Source organism: Microtus ochrogaster (assembly GCF_000317375.1).
Source record: "Microtus ochrogaster isolate Prairie Vole_2 chromosome 6 unlocalized genomic scaffold, MicOch1.0 chr6_random_2, whole genome shotgun sequence".
NCBI lineage: Eukaryota > Metazoa > Chordata > Mammalia > Rodentia > Cricetidae > Microtus > Microtus ochrogaster.
This window is the reverse complement of record NW_004949095.1, coordinates 3569129-3586884: the sequence shown is the minus strand read 5'-3', so window position 1 is coordinate 3586884 and position 17756 is coordinate 3569129. Positions and strand designations below refer to the sequence as shown.

Genomic DNA, 17756 nt, shown 5'->3' with positions numbered 1-17756 from the left:
AGAGAGAGAGAGAGAGAGAGAGAGAGAGAGAGAGAGAGAGAGAGAGCGCAAACCGGGGGGAGGGATTTTGGGGGGTTAAGGGGAAGATTTGGAGAATAGTCTACAAGAGCTTCCTGGAGGAGGTGGTTTGGGAGAAGCTGGCCTCAGAAAGATGAGGATGCAAAGTATACCCAAGGGGAATGAGCATTGGGGAGCTTGGTCCCTTCAGGAGGCTGGGTTAGTTCGGGTGACTGAAGGGTGATGTGGGTCAGGCATGTTAGAGGCTAGAAGACTAGAATCAAGATATCCCTGTTAGTTGGAGAGCAGGAAAGATTTAGACTGGGAAGTTCCAGGTCAGACTTAAAGTTTGGAAATATGGCTATGGGAATGGCCTGGAGCCCAGGAGGTAGGAGGAAGATCAGAGATGGAGGAAACTATAAAGAAGGTCCATCCTGTAGGATAGCAATCTGTCAGAAGCCCTGCAGGGTACTGTTGGTGAGGCTGTGCAGTTAAGGAGATAGGCTCTATCTGTGCGCAAGAAGACACAACCCAGGAGGCTCTTGCATCCAGAGAGGGTGGAGAGATGGAGGCCCTTTAAGGAGAGTGTGTGAGGTGAAAGTGGGGAGGGGAAACCGTGAAATCTTAGGACCTATTACTTTTAAGGGGGAGTGATTGAAAAGGAGTAGTCAGGAAAGGGGAACTCAGAAAGACAAGGACTTGGAAAATACCATTGTAAATCAGGATGGACATCCCTTATGGGAAAATTCTGGAGGCCAAAAGTATTTTGGACTTTAGATATTTTTTTTTTAAATTTTGGAATATTTACATATGTATTGAATAATACACATACACATATATCAATCAAGATGTTTTAGGGATGGAACTCAAGTCTTAAGGTGAAATTAATTTGTAGTCTGTATATACTTTATGCATACAGTCTAAAGGATATTTTATACACTATTTTTACTGTGCCTGCATTCTGATTGACAGCTGTCACATGAAGCGAGGTGTGGCATTTTCTACTTGTAGCATTTTGTCCATGCTTGCTAATGACTGTTTTTACAGTATTTTGTGTTACAGATGTTTGGATTAGAGATGCTCAGGCTGCTTTACAATGTGAATACCAACAGGGACATCTTGGCTCTTGGGAGCTGGAAGGCCACTGATGATCTCATAGAGTGGGGAGGGCAGAAGCCAGATGGCAGCAGGCGGAAAACGTGGAGGATTCAAATATGAACCCCAGCCGGGAACTGGCCTGGGCAGAGAGGGTAGGGAAGATAAGGTAGATGGGAACCAAGGAAGGGCTGTGCTAACCTAGGGCACCAGGTTGAAGTGACAGAGGCTCCGTACATTCAAAGTGGCTACTGGGAATGAGTTGCAGAGGTTAAGGAGAACCACAGAAAACATTGACATTACTCTTTATTTATTTACAGTTATTTGACACCAAGTTTCACTGTGCAGCCCAGGCTGGCCTTGAACTCATAGCAGTTGACAATCTTCCTATCTCAGCCTCCTGAGTGTTGGGATTGCACATGTGTACGCAAGTCACATTGTTTTTTACAAAATTATCATTTTTCTGATTGTGGAAGAAAGATGTTCGAATATTAAAACTTGGGGAACACAAATGAGCATAACGCTAGAATGGTATGTCTTGTCCCCTGGGAATATGTTCAAGACCTTTAGTGGGTACCTGAGACTCACAAGCCGTATGTTTACCACTTCTCCACATGTGTGCATATGGGTGATAATAAGGGGTGGACAGTCATAATTAGCAGTGGCATTAGACTGTAACCCCCATGTCTCTTAAAGGATCTTGTGTTTTATCTTTTGACTTAAAGGAACAGATTGATGCTTCTTTTCCGTGTACTCAGATTTCAGATCATTACCTTTGTACTTTGGGGCCATTATTAGGTAGAGTACAGTCACACAACAGACGATATGATGGTGGAGACGGGTACCAAGGGCAGGGAGTACATAGAGGGTGGATATGCTGTACAAAGGGATGAGCTGTGTGGAATAAAGGAGACAGAAGGACATGCTGTGAGATTTCACTTGTGTCATGTCCTTACAGTTGAGTTCAGAGGCGGAAAGCAGACTATGGTTGCCGGGAGCTGGCTGGACAAGGGAATGACTGGTTTGGTGGTCACAGGGCCTCAGTTTTGGAAGATGAGAAAGTCCTGGGGGACGGGTGGATATTATGGCCATATAATAACACGAATGTCTTTAATGCCACAGAACTACCTGTTCTGTATTCAAAATTGTAAATTTTATGTTCAATGTATTTTACCACAATTAGAAACAAACTTAAGGACTGATTCTTCCTGAATTCAGGTTTACTTGCATATGGTAAAATCTATCCCTTTTTTTGTAAAATACATCTGCATATATTTTGACAGTAATGTGTAGTCGACGATGACATATTCCAGGCACGGAATATTTCTGTACCCTTCAGTCACCCTACAAAATGGCCTACTTTCTGGGCCATTTTCCCCATCCACAGTGCCTGAGAAGCTACTGAGCTGCTTTTCCTTCTAGACACACACCACCTTTCCATGTAAATGAAGTCTTAGCCTTCAGACGGCGGCCTCATGCTTCTAAGACATGTCCGCGCTTATTGCACACATCAGTAGTTACTCTGTTTTTATTGCTGCCTGATGCTTGGTTCTATGGACAGCCAAGCTGTGTTACAATTGATTGATTTGCCAGTCAAGTGCTATTTGAATTGTGTGCAGTCTGGGCAGTTATAGGTAGAGATGTGACGGATAACTGTCCATTGCCTAGTGCAGTGGTCAGTGTGTGTATAACTCCACAAAGAACAGACTGGCTGCTTGCCATGGCTGAGCTCTTTTGCATTTCCAGCAGAATGCCTGATTTTCAGTTGTTTCCAGATATTCCATTCTTCACAGTGTTCAGCATTGTTGGGCTTTGGGTTCAGCCTTCTAATAGGCAAAGACTCACTACTGTTTTGGTTGCAGCTTGTGTTTCCCTAATTAATTGCACTGCATCTTTCATGTGCTCCTTTGCTTGTCATGTCTTTTTCTGCCTTGAAAAGACTTTTCACTGTGTAGGGCCATCTCTAATTAGGTTATTTTCTTTAGTGTTAGGTGACTTTTAGATCACTTAAAAGTATAGATACTGCTTAAATATTTATACGTTAGCTACTAGTATGTAAACACCATTATATAAAAAACCATTTTACTTAAACTTGCCTTCATTTTGGAGTGTGTACTTCAAATAATCTGAAACTATTGAGTCAAAGAGAGTAGACACTTCTCAACATCCTTAAGTGTGTATTGTCCCATAGTTTGCAAAGTAATAGCACCAATTTATTAGCCTTCCAGTGATAGCAACATGATTGGCATGTCAGTTACTATGTTATTTTAATTTGAATTTCTTTGTTTATGGCAATTTTATTTTATTTTTATTTTTTTCTTTTTTTTCTTAAAGATTTTATTTATTATGTATACAATGTTCTGTCTGCAAGTAAGCCTGCAGGCCAGAAGAGGGTGCCAGATCTCATTACTGATGGTTGTGAGCCACCATGTGGTTGTTGGGAATTGAACTCAGGACCTCTGGATGAGTAGCCAGTGCTTTCAACTGCTGAGCCATCTCTCCAGTCCGGCTATGGGAATTTTAAAATGTAACCACTAAGCAATTTATATTTATTTTTGTGAATTTTCTACACCTTGTTCTTTTAGATGTTAGATGGCTGGAGAGATGGCTCAGTGGTCAAGAGCATTTGCTGCTCTTGGGAACGACTTGGGTTCCGTTTTCAGCACTCACATGGTAGCTCACAAGTTTCTGTAGCTCCGGTTCCCAGGCCTCTGGTGCCCTCTTCTGACCACTGTAGGCATCACACATGCACATGGTACACTTAACGTACATAGTGCAAGCAAAATAGCTATTCACATAAAACAAATAAATCTTTAACAAACTGTCTATGGTACCGACACTTGCCACAGTTCTCTATCTACAGGGTCACCTGCAGAGTCTCCGAAGCTCAGTGTCGGGAGCTCCAGTTACACCATTTTTTCTTTTCATAAAATATTAATTGGGCACAGCCTGGTTTCTTTCATGCTCAGAGGCCATGACTAATTTGCATAGCTGGCAAGGTAAAAATAATTTCAGAGCAGAAGGGAGAAATCTTTGTCACTAGTTTAAACTTGGACGTTGGTGCCAAGACTTCTGCGAGGGGTGGCCGTTTCTTTGTCTGGACTCCGTGATTAATGAGTGTGCCGTGTCGCTAGTGTCCTCTCTGAGAAATGGCTACACCACTAGATGTGCCCCCACATAACCTGTGGATTCCTCCAACCGCTCAGCGCTTTATTTATTCACAATAACAATACAATTAAAGTCACTTACGTTGTTGGTGCTTACATGTCATTATCAAGTAGATTTGGGTAACAAACAGTTCCTGTATAGAGACACAATTCTTTTTAATTATTAAAATTGCTGCTATTTTTATTATATTCCAAATAGGTGGTATGGGATGTGATATGACTCAGAACTCCTTGAATGAATTTTGGCTTAATGACTCTAAAAAGTAAAAAAGCATTTTGTTTTCTCTGACAAATGGCTCTGGTTCCTTTGGGATTTTTCAGACAGTTGGTATTTTATAGTAGTTTCATGACCACCTCTTCATCAAACCTGTAATTATGAGTTTGGCTTCTGAGCAAGTATGGGCAATTTTTATCTGTTTTTTTTTCAAATACTTGTCATGCTGGAAGAAAAATGTCATATGCCTGTCATACAGATCAGTCTCCCAGGTATTGTAAGCAGAATCAGGAATGCAGAACAATGGACAAACATATTTTCCTAAAATTTATAGGTCTATGATTGGAAAGAGTTGTTACTTTGAGAAGGTTTTATAAATTCTGACAGATATCTTAAGCCAAGTATTTTCCAGCCGGGGGAAATAAAAAAGCGAAGCAGCATCCGTCATAGCGGTGTGAGAAGGGAGGCTCTGATTAGCAGGCTCTCCCTCTACCTTTGACAGGTTCCTGGGGTCACCATGTGGGATGGAAATGGTGGCACCTGTCTGGGTGAAGGTCATCTGAACCAGGAAGCTGCGCAGTAGTCTTCAGTTGTTCTTCCTCATCACCTGTGCCTGCATAACAGTGCCAGAGTTTGTCACCCCCTCCCATGTAATGCTGACCTTCCTGCATGTGTGCGTGCGTGTGTGCATGCGTGTGTGTGTGTGTGTGTGTGTGTGTGTGTGTGTGTGATGTTTTGTGAAGAGGACAATGGCATTCCTTGTGATTATGAATGAATATAAATTTTGTGACTCTTGGATATTAAAGAGGAAGCATTGTTTAGGAATTCAGCTACTTGCTAAGACAACGTTGACTTGCGTGTTCATTACTGGGTATTAGCTCTGTGTCAGGACATGGTTCTGTGTGATATTTTGGTTTGTTTGTTTTTATCTGCTGCCTTATGCATCTCTTGACTCTTGTAGGTCTGGCTAAACTAGTTACACCAAATTCTGGAGTTACTTCCCCAGGTGATACTTACTATCTGGACAAAAAAGATGGGCAGTTCCTGTGGTGTCGTTCTGATAGGAATCTACCTCGGGTTGTTCTGAGGAGGAATGGCATGGCTCATAGAACTGCCATGTTACAGAAAGACCAAGAAATAGCTGGGACCCTATGGACTCAAGCACAAACTCAATTCCCACAAAAGTCCTTCTTGTTTTCATCACTTCTCCCCTCTTTGGGATCAGCTGCTCCCTCTCACAGTAGCCAGCCTTGCTCTGTTACTGAGATCAGAACTGACTACAGCTCTGAGGCTTTTGTTTTAGGGCATTAGCTGCTTCAGAAGTGATAACTGAGCTTTCTTGCCCATTCCCAAACATCCCAGGGAAGAGCTGCTTGTTCCACCTATTGTGACTGGTAATATCACATGAGAATGTTGCAGTATTTAAGACCTGCAGAGGAATATAAGTAGAAGACAAGGTTCTGGTAATGACAGCAGCAGGTAGCCACACTGATGGGCTGTGTTGGGCTGCATAGCTAGCTCCTGGAGTCTGACTCTGGAGTTCCCTAGAACATTTCAGCAAAGCCAGTGTTGGGAACTTGGCTGCCACATGGATTATTATTAGCCAAGCCTTTATTCTTGGCTGGGTTCTACTTTGGGCCTGGCTAGCCATCTCACCAGTGTTTGCTCCAGGTCTGGAGGAGACCCTAGTGGCACAAAGTAGATGGGAGGAGGATCAGCAGAAGTTCCTTATCACCACTAGAAAAACAATCCAAAGAACGTGTATTTATGTTAGCAAATTCTTATGTTGTGGTCCCTCTGCAGCCATTCTCCTTCACTGTCAGCTCTCTGAAGCACAGCTGTGGTCACCTCCATATGATGTCGCAGTCACAGGCACCATATGGCTCTGCAGAGAGGCAGCTCTGTGGCCATGCTTGAGAGCATTTATCACACGTGTGTGCCTTTGGGATATGTTTCTAGCTATTAGCTGTTATCTTTTGTAGCTACCAAAAGCACCGAAGTTAGAAGCCAAATGTGTGGATTTGAGTCTCACTTTAATAATTGACTATTGCAGTGACCTTGGTCTAGGCAGTTTCTCTCTCCGAGCTTTTAGGAATGGGGATGGTGGTACCTAGATGGGTGATATCTGCATGAACTGTGAAGCAACGAGACAACGTTGGTTTTATCTTTGTCATCCTCTCTGGGACCTAAATGATGATTAGTTTTGCCTCTTCTTTTGGCATTTTTATTTTTTTGGTCTGAGTGCATAATCCCCTCCAGCCCCTCAGAAAAACAACCCAGGTCCACTGGTAGTTAAAATTTATGGCTAGGAGCATGCCAGCCATCTCTCATTTCTGATTGGGTAGGCAGGCAGGTAGGTAGGTGGGAAACATGTCATTCACCATCTTTGGGTAGCTGTTAGGGTTTCTCATGAGATCTCATTGGTCAGGGGTTCTCCCCCAGGGGTGGCTTTGCTTCCCAGTAGACATTTGACACTATCTGGAGACATTTGTCACAGCTGGTAGCTGCTGGCTAGAGGTTAGGGATGCTGCTAAATGCCCTAGAGTGCAAAGGTCAGCTGTTCGCTGCCAAGAATGGTGGGTGCCCAGATGTCAGCACAACCTTTTCTGTGTGACTCATTTTGACTCTTAAGCTTTGTTTTGGTGGGGAAGGAAAGGAAGCGATTTATCCCCTGACTTTTTTTTCATCAAAAGGTGTATTTTAGCGCCACCCACTATGTTTCCTTTGAAATTTAACTTGGAAACTACATTTTCTATTCCATAAGTGGTTTCCCACTTTGGCTAAAGCCAGGAGCGCTTGCTCCCTCCTGTAAATGGCATAGACTTTTACTGGAGAGGACAAATTGACCCTCCTTACATTCTGTCCTCCCAAGAAATGTTAAGCCTGCTTGGCTGCCACTTACTGTCTGCGGAACAGACACAGAAATAAGGAAAAAAACAAAATAAAAAAAATAACACAAAACAAACCAGAAACAGATACCATTCTATGATGATGGTGTGTGTGTGTGTGTGTGTGTGTGTGTGTGTGTGTGTGTGTGTGTGTGTGTTTTATACTTCTCTGTATTCTGTCATTTAGACTATTCATTTCACTGCTGGGATCTGAAGGAGGAAGAAGTTTCTTTGTTTGTTTTTCATTTCTTTTTTATTTAATTAAAAAATTATCATTTTTTTTCATTTTACATACCAATCCCAATTCACACTTCCTCCCCTCCTCCCATCCCCTTCACCTCTCTTCTCCCATTCCCCTATCTACTCCTCAGAGAAGGTAAGGCTTCCTTCCCGTGGAGAGTCAAAGTACATTGCTTTGAGGGAGGGCCAAGGCCCTCACCACTGTACCTAAGCTGAGCAAGGTATCCCTCCAAAGAGAACGGTTCCAAAAAGCCAGTGCAAGCAGTAGTCATAAATTCTGGTCTTAACTACCAGTGGCCCCACAGTCTGCTCCAGCCATACAACTGTCATCCAGAGGGCCACATTCAGAGGGCCAAGTTTGGTCCTATGCGGGCTCATTCACTGTCAGACTGGAGTTGGTGGGCTCCCATTAGCTCAAGTAAGTTGTTTCAGTGGGTGTCCCCAGCATGGTCTTTGGGGTGGGGGAAGATGTTTCTTCCTATAACGCTGTGTCTCCAGTCCTTGGAACATAGCAGCAAAGCCTTTCAATGCAAATAATTTTTCTGGTTGGGAGAAACATCAAGAAGGTTCATGGTTCTGTTGAATTAGCCATTCACATTGCTCCATCTGACGTTTTCAGAACAGTGGCTCCCTTAGAGAGAATGTGTGAGCGCATGGTGGTGGTGAGAGAGTTGGCGGGTTGGGGCTACTGTGGGTTAGTGCCACTAGAGCAGTGCTTAGGGGTCCCCACAACATGAGGGTCTCAGAGCATTAGGAAGGTTGACAGCTACACACTAGAGAGTCAAGACATTAGCTTGATTACAACAACCAACATTAAGCACAAGAAAGGAAGTATTGAAAAGAAAAATGAAAGTCTGCCACATAGAGAGTAAATATTATTTTATGTGTTATGTGCATATATAAATATTCATCCTGCCTTTAATAAAATATGATTCTTACTTAGTTATGATCAAAATAGTCTGAAAAAATCACTGATTTATATACTTTTAGTTTGTGTATGATGTAGGTCAATTGAAGTCCTGAAGACTTTTTCTCCTGTAGATAAGTGGCCTAAATTCTATCATTTTGCCATTCTCAGACCAATTACTGTCTATGACAATACACAGTTTGTTAAGCTTGATCTAGATCTACCCACAGTGAATCTGGAACCCAGTGCAATATACATGACTTCAGGATAGTCCTTGAGGACCAAGTCTAAGGCTAGCATCTGTCTGGAGCAACTGAGTCTGGGGCTGAAGGGAAGCGAGGTACTTTCAAGCAAAAAGACTCTCTTGAGCACATAGTGGCTTTATGACTAGCTGGTGGACTACTGCCGTATTTAAGACTCTTAGATGATGCTCTTGGAACACGAGCAGACTCCATCCAAACCCACAAACCCCATAAGGTCTTCCTTGTGGGTGACATTTTCCAGTTCTGCAGAACTGTCCACCCTTCTCCACTCTCCCTGCCTCACCAGGACTTAGCCACACCACTGTGGTTTTAATGCCGTGAACACGAGGATCTCCTGTTTTCCTTGCCCCTTCTGTACATGCCTCTTCCTGCATCAGAGGACATCATCACACCTCTTACTCATGGGTTACCTTTGACCTTCCTACTCATGATTCTGTATCTTGCAGTAAGTGTCATGAGGACAGCTACCACTTCCATTTTGGCTCCCACGGGATTGCCAGTGTGTGTGCTCAGTAGGCCTCAGGTAACTATAGCATGGATCTTGGGTTTAGGGGTGGAGCTAACCCCAATGGCATCAAGAGATTACATTATACCCAGTGAAGAGGAGGAGGCAGCTTACAGGGACTGGGGATCAGGCAGTCCAATGGCTTTCTCATTCTCGGCTTCTTTGACTTCCCCGCTAATAGATTTTGGTCAACTTGATAATTTATTTTCTTTTGAATAGTCTCTATGTGAACAACTTAATGAATGAAGCCTTCGTTCTTTATTCTGTATTTAAGACAGTAAAATGAAATAAATTCTCTAGAAATTGATTACCAAATCAAATTATACTTCCCATAATGCATTTAAAGGAAATGGAGAGAATAATGCTGCATGTAATTCAATGGATTTTTGATGGATCATAATGATTTACATGTGTGGTTAAAGTGCCCTTAGTTTGTCTCTTTGGTTATTGCCACAGGCACATAGACACATCCCCCATGCATGAGTGTAGCCATTCTGTTCTAGAGAGACTGGATTAATATCCATGGCCCTTAGGTTGGGTTTTTTCTGGGTCCCACTACTCCTATTGCTAGAGGAAGGGCCGGAATTAGATGGAAGCAGAAATACAGCTCCTGCCATCAAGAAGTTGGCTCTGAATCGAGTTACAAGGACCCAATCACTTATCATTCATTAGACTGCTTTTCTAAGATGTGTGAACCATGCATGCCTGGATGTTCAATGTAACTACCAGACTTTAAGATTTGGGAACCAAGTAGCTGAGTGTCCAATGTTGCACAGCTGTCTTGATACAGAGCATAGGTGTGAGCTGCAGAGGGTAGTGCCACTTGGACAGGCTGTGACTCAGAGCCAGGAAGGGCCCCGAGAGGCCTATCTTTATGATTATCTCATTTTATAGACAAGGAAACGGATAACAGTCTTTCTCTTCTTTATCTGTGATACCATTTTATCAGATGCTTTGCATGAATCAGGCTGAAGTAGACACTGGCTTTTAAAATGATTATTTATTGCCTTATTTATATGGCTCTTATCTCCCTCTGAGGGGTCTACTTGGTGTGCATTCCTGCAGATGTTTTGTTCACCTTGGAAATGCTAAAACATAGCCCTAGTGCAGCTCAATTGTGCTTACTGGGACGTGCTGCTTAAGGAGAGAATCCATTTCTTCATCTTCTCGAGCTATCCTCCGGTTCTTTGTGGCCTTCCTCCATCTCCAAAACTAGCAGCATGGGCAGCACCTGACTTCTGTCCTTCCACTGTCGTCTTGTCCCTGGACAAGTCTTCCTCTGTCCCCTTCTTTGATGTACCTTTGCGTTTATAAACAATCGTGGAGTCCAGAAGTCTTTCCACGTTAAGATCTTTAACCTTGAGGAAAGCTCTTTCTGTCCCAGCAAATGACATTCAGAGTTTCCTTGGAGTAGGATCTGGCTATCCCCAACACACTAAGATGCGAATTTTCTGAATTTCTCAGACTAGACTACTGAGAGTCCTTCAGTTCTGCAACCTCCTGATATGTTCTCAAAATATGTTGAGAGTTTGCTGGGGAATATGATAGTCTAAAATGTTTCTGCCTGTTAAGACAGCTCAAATTTATTTCTATGACTTATGACCAAGAATCAATGTGGTAAATTTGTACGATGTAAAGAGATTCACAAGCATTAGCTTTTAAAATCCTTAACCTCCCTAACAAGGCTTTGTCCCCATTTTACAGGTAAGAACATTGTGTCTCAGAGTGGCAATTATGTAAGTTTGAAGGACTGTGGTGGAGTTAAAACAAAGAAGCTAGTATAATAGGAGAGTATGCACTCTGTCCTTTCCCAAGGCACGAGTAGAACATTGACTTGAATATGAGGTCTGAAACATCTTGTTTTGGTAGGGAAGGCAAGACAAAGAAGAGGTGGTCCAAGCCTGAGGGAGGCTGGAGAGAGGGGGGGAGGCTGAAGGGGGGTGTGGTTGCTGTCAAGACATAAACTTCAAGGGAAAGGCATGGTAGAAGTTAGTGCCTTCTTGGAGATACAGTGCTATGAGAAATGAGGTGCTTTCTCGAACTTGGTGGTGAGCCTAGGCCTAATGTTAAAGACCCCTGGCTTCTGTCTGTTCTCCAAAGAGAACTTGCAGATTTGCTGAGGATTAAATAATAACTAATAGTAGAGCTCTTTATACAGTAATCTTTAGCTCCCAATTGTGTCATGATCAGTTGGACGCAATACTTTTGGCTGTTGAGACTGTAGTGTGTGTGTGTGTGTGTGTGTACACCTACATACATACATAGTGAAACAAGAAGCTCATTTCATGGTGAACGATAAGTGAAAAAGAAGAGAGCCAGGTTCTACAGTTCCCTTTTGAAGGTGCACCACCATCAGTGACCTCAGATCTCCCAGTGGCTGCCTCTTCCAGTATTTCTATTTTTTGCCTTTTTTAAAATTGTTTTTATTGCACTATGCATGTTTCCACTCCCCTCCCTTCTTCCCTTCCCCATCCCTACACTCCCAATTTACTTAGCAGACTTGTTTTTATTCCTTCCTATTTAGATCTATGTATGTTTCTCTTAGGGTCCTCTTTGTTGTCTAGGTTCTCTGGGGTTGTGGATTGTAGATTGGTTTTCCTTTGCTTTATGTCTAAAAGTCACTTATGAGTAAGTACATATGATATTTGTCTTTCTGGGTCTGGGTTACCTCACTCAATATGTTTTTTTCTAGATCCATCCATTTGCCTGCAAATTTAAAGATGTTATTATTTTTTTTACCACTGAGTAGTACTCCATTGTGTAAATAAATCACATTTTCTTTATCTATTCTTTGGTTGAGGGGCATCTAGGTTGTTTCCAGGTTCTATAATGTTACTATGAACATAGCTAAGCATGATAGGGACCAAGTCTTTTGGCTCACAGGCCTTGAAGGAATTACAGTGCAAACTACAGCACTACCTAAGTGTACTGTCAAGACTTAGCAAGTAAAAATGCTCAGTCGTATCAGTTACTGTTATCATTACTGGGACCCAGTGCCTAAGAAGAAATAACTTACGGGAGAAGGTTTATTTTGCTTTACAGTTCAAGAAGGGACATAGGGCGTCATGGTGGGGAAGGCATGGTGGCAGACATGTGAGACAAATGGTGGCACTGCATCTGTCATCAGGAAAGAGGCAGTGGAGAGTAAGTAGAGTCAGATTATCAGACCTCAACTTCCTCTGATGACGCTTCCCCTCCTTAAGTTTCTGTACCCTCCCCAAACAGTGCTGCCACCTGGGGACCATGTGTTCAAACACGTGAGTCCGTGAGTCCGTAGGGGCCATCTCACCTTCACACCACAGCACTGTCTAATTTGGAAGCCAGATTTTAGATAAAGAATGGATATCCCACCCATGAGTGGAAGACTGTACTAAACTTAGTTAGTTATACTAGAAGGTGTTATTTCTGTTCTTTATGAGGAACTCACATTTTTCTGAGCAACCTACATTTTATCTGACAATTCTAAAAGGAAGCCCACTGCTACAGGGTGTTGTCAGACAGGAAGTGAACGTTAGATACTGAAGATCTGTGGGTGACTGATGTGGGAGAGATGGTTAAGTTCTAATTGTGCAGGGCATCATTTCCATCCTTCCTCCCTCTCTGCCTCTGTAGTGGCCATGACCAGAAAGCTTCTGTCATATCACTGGGATCAGGTCAGCCTCCTCTCGCCACCTTCTTAGCTGCTGACAACTGAAGGCAAAAGCATTAGTGGAGAGGCTGAGCTGGAACAGCCAGCCTGAGGCAGTTACTAAACGGGACTGTGTATGTGCTGCATGCTGTGTATATTCCTGCCTGTCTGCCCTCTGCTATGGGGGAATAGTGGGAACTAAGTACAACTCTATATACAACTTTTCATCAGCTCTATGCCTATGAGGGAAAAAGAAATGGAAAACAGAGCCTCTTCTCTTGAAGCGTACGTACAGATAGCTCCTGGGACAACAAAGAGCTTAGATTTTTATTAACTCAGAATTGAACTTATCCCTGGTGGCCTTCCTCCGTTTTTGTGATGTGTGTGTCTCCAAGTTTGTGTGTGTCAACATTGCAGCGGACACTACCTGCCGTTAGAGCCATCTTATAGTCATGGAGAGAGGTGCATAGGGGACTCTGAAGGTCGTGAAAGGGACCAGTGGCGACTCACTTGGGGTTTGTGGCCTTAGATGGAAGGAATCAAATTCATTTAAGTGTGCAGAGATAGAACACTGTGACACTGGCATTTGGGGCAGAACGATGGAATAGTGTTGCTGAGTAGTTTTGGGCAAACGTCACAGCCCATGGCACGATGGGAGAAGGACTGACTTAAATATCATAGGGAAACTGACTTTTCTTTTAACCCTTTAACTTTTTCTGAGCCACGTTTCCTCACAGAAATGAAATGTAGACTATAGTCTTGTTCAGTGATTTTTAATAATTTAACGATTTAACATTTGAAAATGCTAACAGATAGCAAACGTTCTGTATTTGCCACCCCAGTGTCTCCTGAACATCTCTGCTATGAATCCTCATGGTGTGTTGTAATTATGTCCTCTAAGTGGCTGCTTCCATGGGACTATGTGTCAAGCGCCATTTTCTACTCTCTTCCCGCCTGTCTTCCCGCATTAGACACGGTAGAGGTTTGCTGAGCTCTGTATACATCAACACTTAGGTTTTGCCGAGATGGGGGTAGCTTCTAGTCTTCTATCTTCATCTCATCCTCCCCCCTTCTATCATTTCCGCCGAGGACATCCTGTGATATGGAGTTCCTTTTGGGTACCAAGTCTTAGGACTATGTTATAAGAGCCTCATCAGACTCTAGATGCTGGACGATGTGTTCCCAGATGTTCTAGCTGCTCAGACATACCTATGTCTGAGTACCATCCCAGCTTTGCTAGTCTAATCTTCTCACCAGTGAGTTCTGGGATACCTGTGGCCCCTATCAGTTTTTGATTTCTGCAAATGTGTTAATTTTTTATCAGTGAAGATTAGGTTCAAACCATCAAGTTTTTATTGTAAGCTGTGAGGATAGGTCTGAGGGTACAGGTATCTCTGAAGTTGACTCTGTCAGGAGCACAGAGGACTCTATTAGGTACCCCAGGCCTGGGGAGGGGTGGAAGAGAATGCCAAACTCCTCTAAGGCGTAGTGATGCCTTGATGGAGATGGGACCAGGGATTAATGGGAACACAGAGTAGGACCCTTTTCTTCAATGAACTTTGCACTCTGTGAATCTCATTGCTTCTAGCAGGTGGCTAGGGGAGCCAAGTTATAGCTCCTGTCCTCGGGGGCTTTCTGAATAATAGAAATTAAGAAGCAACCAATGGCTACCTATATTTTAAAAGCTCTGTTACTAATATTCCTGCACTGGAAGAAAAAAATTTTCTAAGCAACAAAACAGCTTGAGAACATGGGTTGGGTGAGGTTCTGCTTGTTTGTTTGCAGTGGAAAATTAATTCAGTCAAGAGCATCCTTGATGGTGGGAGAGTGAAAAACACGTCTTATGGATGGCTATGTGATCCCCCTGGAATAAATAACACATTCTTTCCTCTGTCTATCACGCTAGCTTTTCTCATATGCCCTTTCCCACGTGAGCTTGCCTGCATGCTTCCCTGACACTTGCGTCTCCGTTAGCTTTGATTTCTTATTTTCCTCCTTGTCTGCATCTCCACGTTTTTACGACTTCTCTTTGGAGTTCCACTCTCCTGTTTTCCTACCACGTTTTCTGCTGTATGTTTGTGCCCTCTTGTACCACTGACTCCTGCCTCCACCTCCGTGTTCTAAAGCCTGCCTGTCACTCCCAGGCCCGGGGAGGAAAATTTCACTTCCAGCAGTTCTTTGTGCGATGTGAAAGAACATCTGAGTGTCTGGGTCTCCTAGGAAACCAAACTCTGGTTTCTGAGCTGAGTGGATCCCTCACACTGTGTTTGTGAGACACAGGGAAAGGAGAGGCTCGCACCTGGGCAGCGGAGAGGCTCAGTGTTGCGTCCAGCCTTCGTTCAGGGGGAAGCAGAGCAATGGGCCTGTTTTCCTTCTGTCTCTATCCCGTTACCTAGCCTTGAAGTTTCTTTCTTTTTCTCTCTTTTCCCCTTTTGTCTATTTCTGTCATATTTTTCAGTTCCATTTTCTATATTTCTCTTTGTTCTTTTTCCTCTTTAGAAGGTATGCCGTCCCCTCCCCAGCGTCCTTCTTTGACTTTGTAAGGGAGAGTCATGAGCAGTGTCTGGGATTCTGCTCATCCTGGCTTTTCTTTTCAGAGGACGGTGTGGGGGTTGGGCTCAGGAAAGATGGAACCACTGAGGAAGCTTGCCTGGGATGGCTTCTTCATGAGAGCAGGAGTACTTTGGTTTTTCTTTTGAGATTATGTGAGCACAGATTACATAATATTATTTTTTTGCTTTTGCATGTGTTTTGTATGTATGTGTGTTTATGCATGTAGGTAGGTGCCAACACAAGCTTTTATGCTGCTTGTATATGGAAATCAGAGGACAACTCCCATGTGATGGCCCTACGGCATATTCTACTCTTTGTTTGAGACAGGCTGGTGACCCTGGGATTTTAGGAACCCACCTATTTTCTGCCTTCCATCTGGCACTCTCCAGACTTGCAGGTGTGTTTTACCATGTCTGGCTTTATAACGACGTGCTCTTGGAGGAGTGGAACTTAGGTTCTTATATTTGCAACCTAAGTATTTTAGAAACTGTGCTATCTCCCCTAGTCCAAAGTATAAAAGCTGAAATCTGAAAATTATCTCCACCACTCATCCCAATTGCCTAAATCCAGTGTGGGCTTCCTCTTCCTGTCCTAATGTGAGCTGTGCAGCTTCAAATGCCTGACCCCTGCTAAGGTCAGGGGTGTTCCACCACACGGAGGAAAGCCTGTGGGGTTGGTAGGCAGCCCTGTGTTCACAGCCATCTCTGTGTCTGTCGTCCTGGATTGGCATTCTCAGTACCTGTTGATCCGGCATCTGCTTCCTGGAGCCGTAAAGCCTTTCATATGGCTCTCTTTGCCTACATTTGAAATCTTGCAGAGAGCCTCCGCAAAGAATAGTTAAATCAGCCATTCTTGCTACTATGCCATTTTCCAAATGAGTCATTTCCCAGTGCTTCTGAATAGAGGGGCTAATCTTGGAGAAGTTGTGAGGGATAAAAGTTATTAGCCCACAAAACAAAGAATAAGCTGGCAAATTTAAGTCAATATTATTGATCTTATGTCAGAAACAAGGTCAATTTTGCGCTTTATAGTTTCCAGTACACTTTTTTTAAAAAAGCACCATAGTTTCTCACTGTGTAGCCTAGTCTGGTCTTGAACTTGTAGTTCTCTTGGCTCAGTTTTTTTAAGTGCAGTCATTACAGGCACACATCATTATGCTTGGCCCAGAACATTTTTCATCTTCAACATGGTATAATTTTGTGTCTAAAACTAGGTCATTGTACTCCTCTATTTTATAGATGGAAAAAAAAGACACCTGGAGCTTGAGTGACTTGTATCACATGCCTAGTTCTCGGGGCCAAGACTTAAGCCTAATCCCACTAATGCTTAGTCATCAGCTTTACCACTCACAAACATACGTGTGCCCTTGTCCCCAGAGGTACCAGCATTGTCACTGGGTTATAGGCAGTGAATTGTCTCATTGATACTTCCTCTACACAGTCTAGTAGCATTTGTGTGGATTTGTGTATGTGTGTATGCGTATGCTTCTGGCTATGACTGTAGAAGGTGGGAAAAATGAAAGCAAAGAAACCCAGTCCAGATCAAAGAATGGTTTGGGGGCAATTATAAAACATATTAATAGTGCATAATGGCATAGGTATATAGCTCCCAGTCATTAAAGTCAGTATAATTTATTTATTTGTTAACAATTCTGAGTGTCAGGGAGAGAAGAGTAAGTTACTTCTTCCCTGAAGTTAATCCAGGCAAATTCCCTAAAGTGGACAGGAGATGGGAATAGGGAACTTTGAAATAAAAGAAAACAGAGACATAAGGGTCTGGTAACATGGAGAAAGGGAAGGAATTTTGCGAGGGGCAGAGGAAAGTGAGGGACCAGGTTTGGCTCAGGTGTGGGTCTTATGTTGGAGACGGTGCATTCTGCTCATGGTTTGGGACAAGGATGCCAGTATGATGGGAACTTCTCTGCACAATGAAACCCAGATGGCTATATTTAATTCCACTCGACACCACTGGTGATTCAGCCAGGCTCAGGTGCGCCCACTTGCAGCTGGCACTAGCTTTGTGTACTTTCCAGGCAGAGCCTGCTCAGCCCAGCCTCCCCATGAAGCAGGAGGGGCCAGACAGGCTGTGGTAACCTTGACTCTTTTGTGTCTCTGCCCACAGCATCCTGGCCACTGCGGGAACCCACTTCAACACCCATGTGGACTTGCGGACCCTCCGTGCTGTGCGTGTCCTGAGGCCCTTAAAGCTCGTGTCAGGAATACCTAGTGAGCACCTACTTTCTTCTTTTTCATTGTCTAGTATTCTCAGTTGGATGCAGGGTATCTGTCAATCTAAGAGA

At 43.4% G+C, this 17756-nt stretch overlaps 1 protein-coding gene across 7 annotated transcripts in view; it reads left to right on the top strand.

The window, feature by feature from the left end:
- Cacna1e (calcium voltage-gated channel subunit alpha1 E) overlaps positions 1-17756 on the top strand; it is a 492139-nt gene that overhangs the window by 241955 nt on the left and 232428 nt on the right. For all 7 annotated transcript variants that reach the window (XM_026787573.1, XM_026787575.1, XM_026787572.1 and 4 more), the window contains exon 6: positions 17579-17682. In XM_026787573.1, the coding sequence (XP_026643374.1) occupies positions 17579-17682 (104 nt within the window). The remainder of the gene's footprint in view (positions 1-17578; positions 17683-17756) is intronic.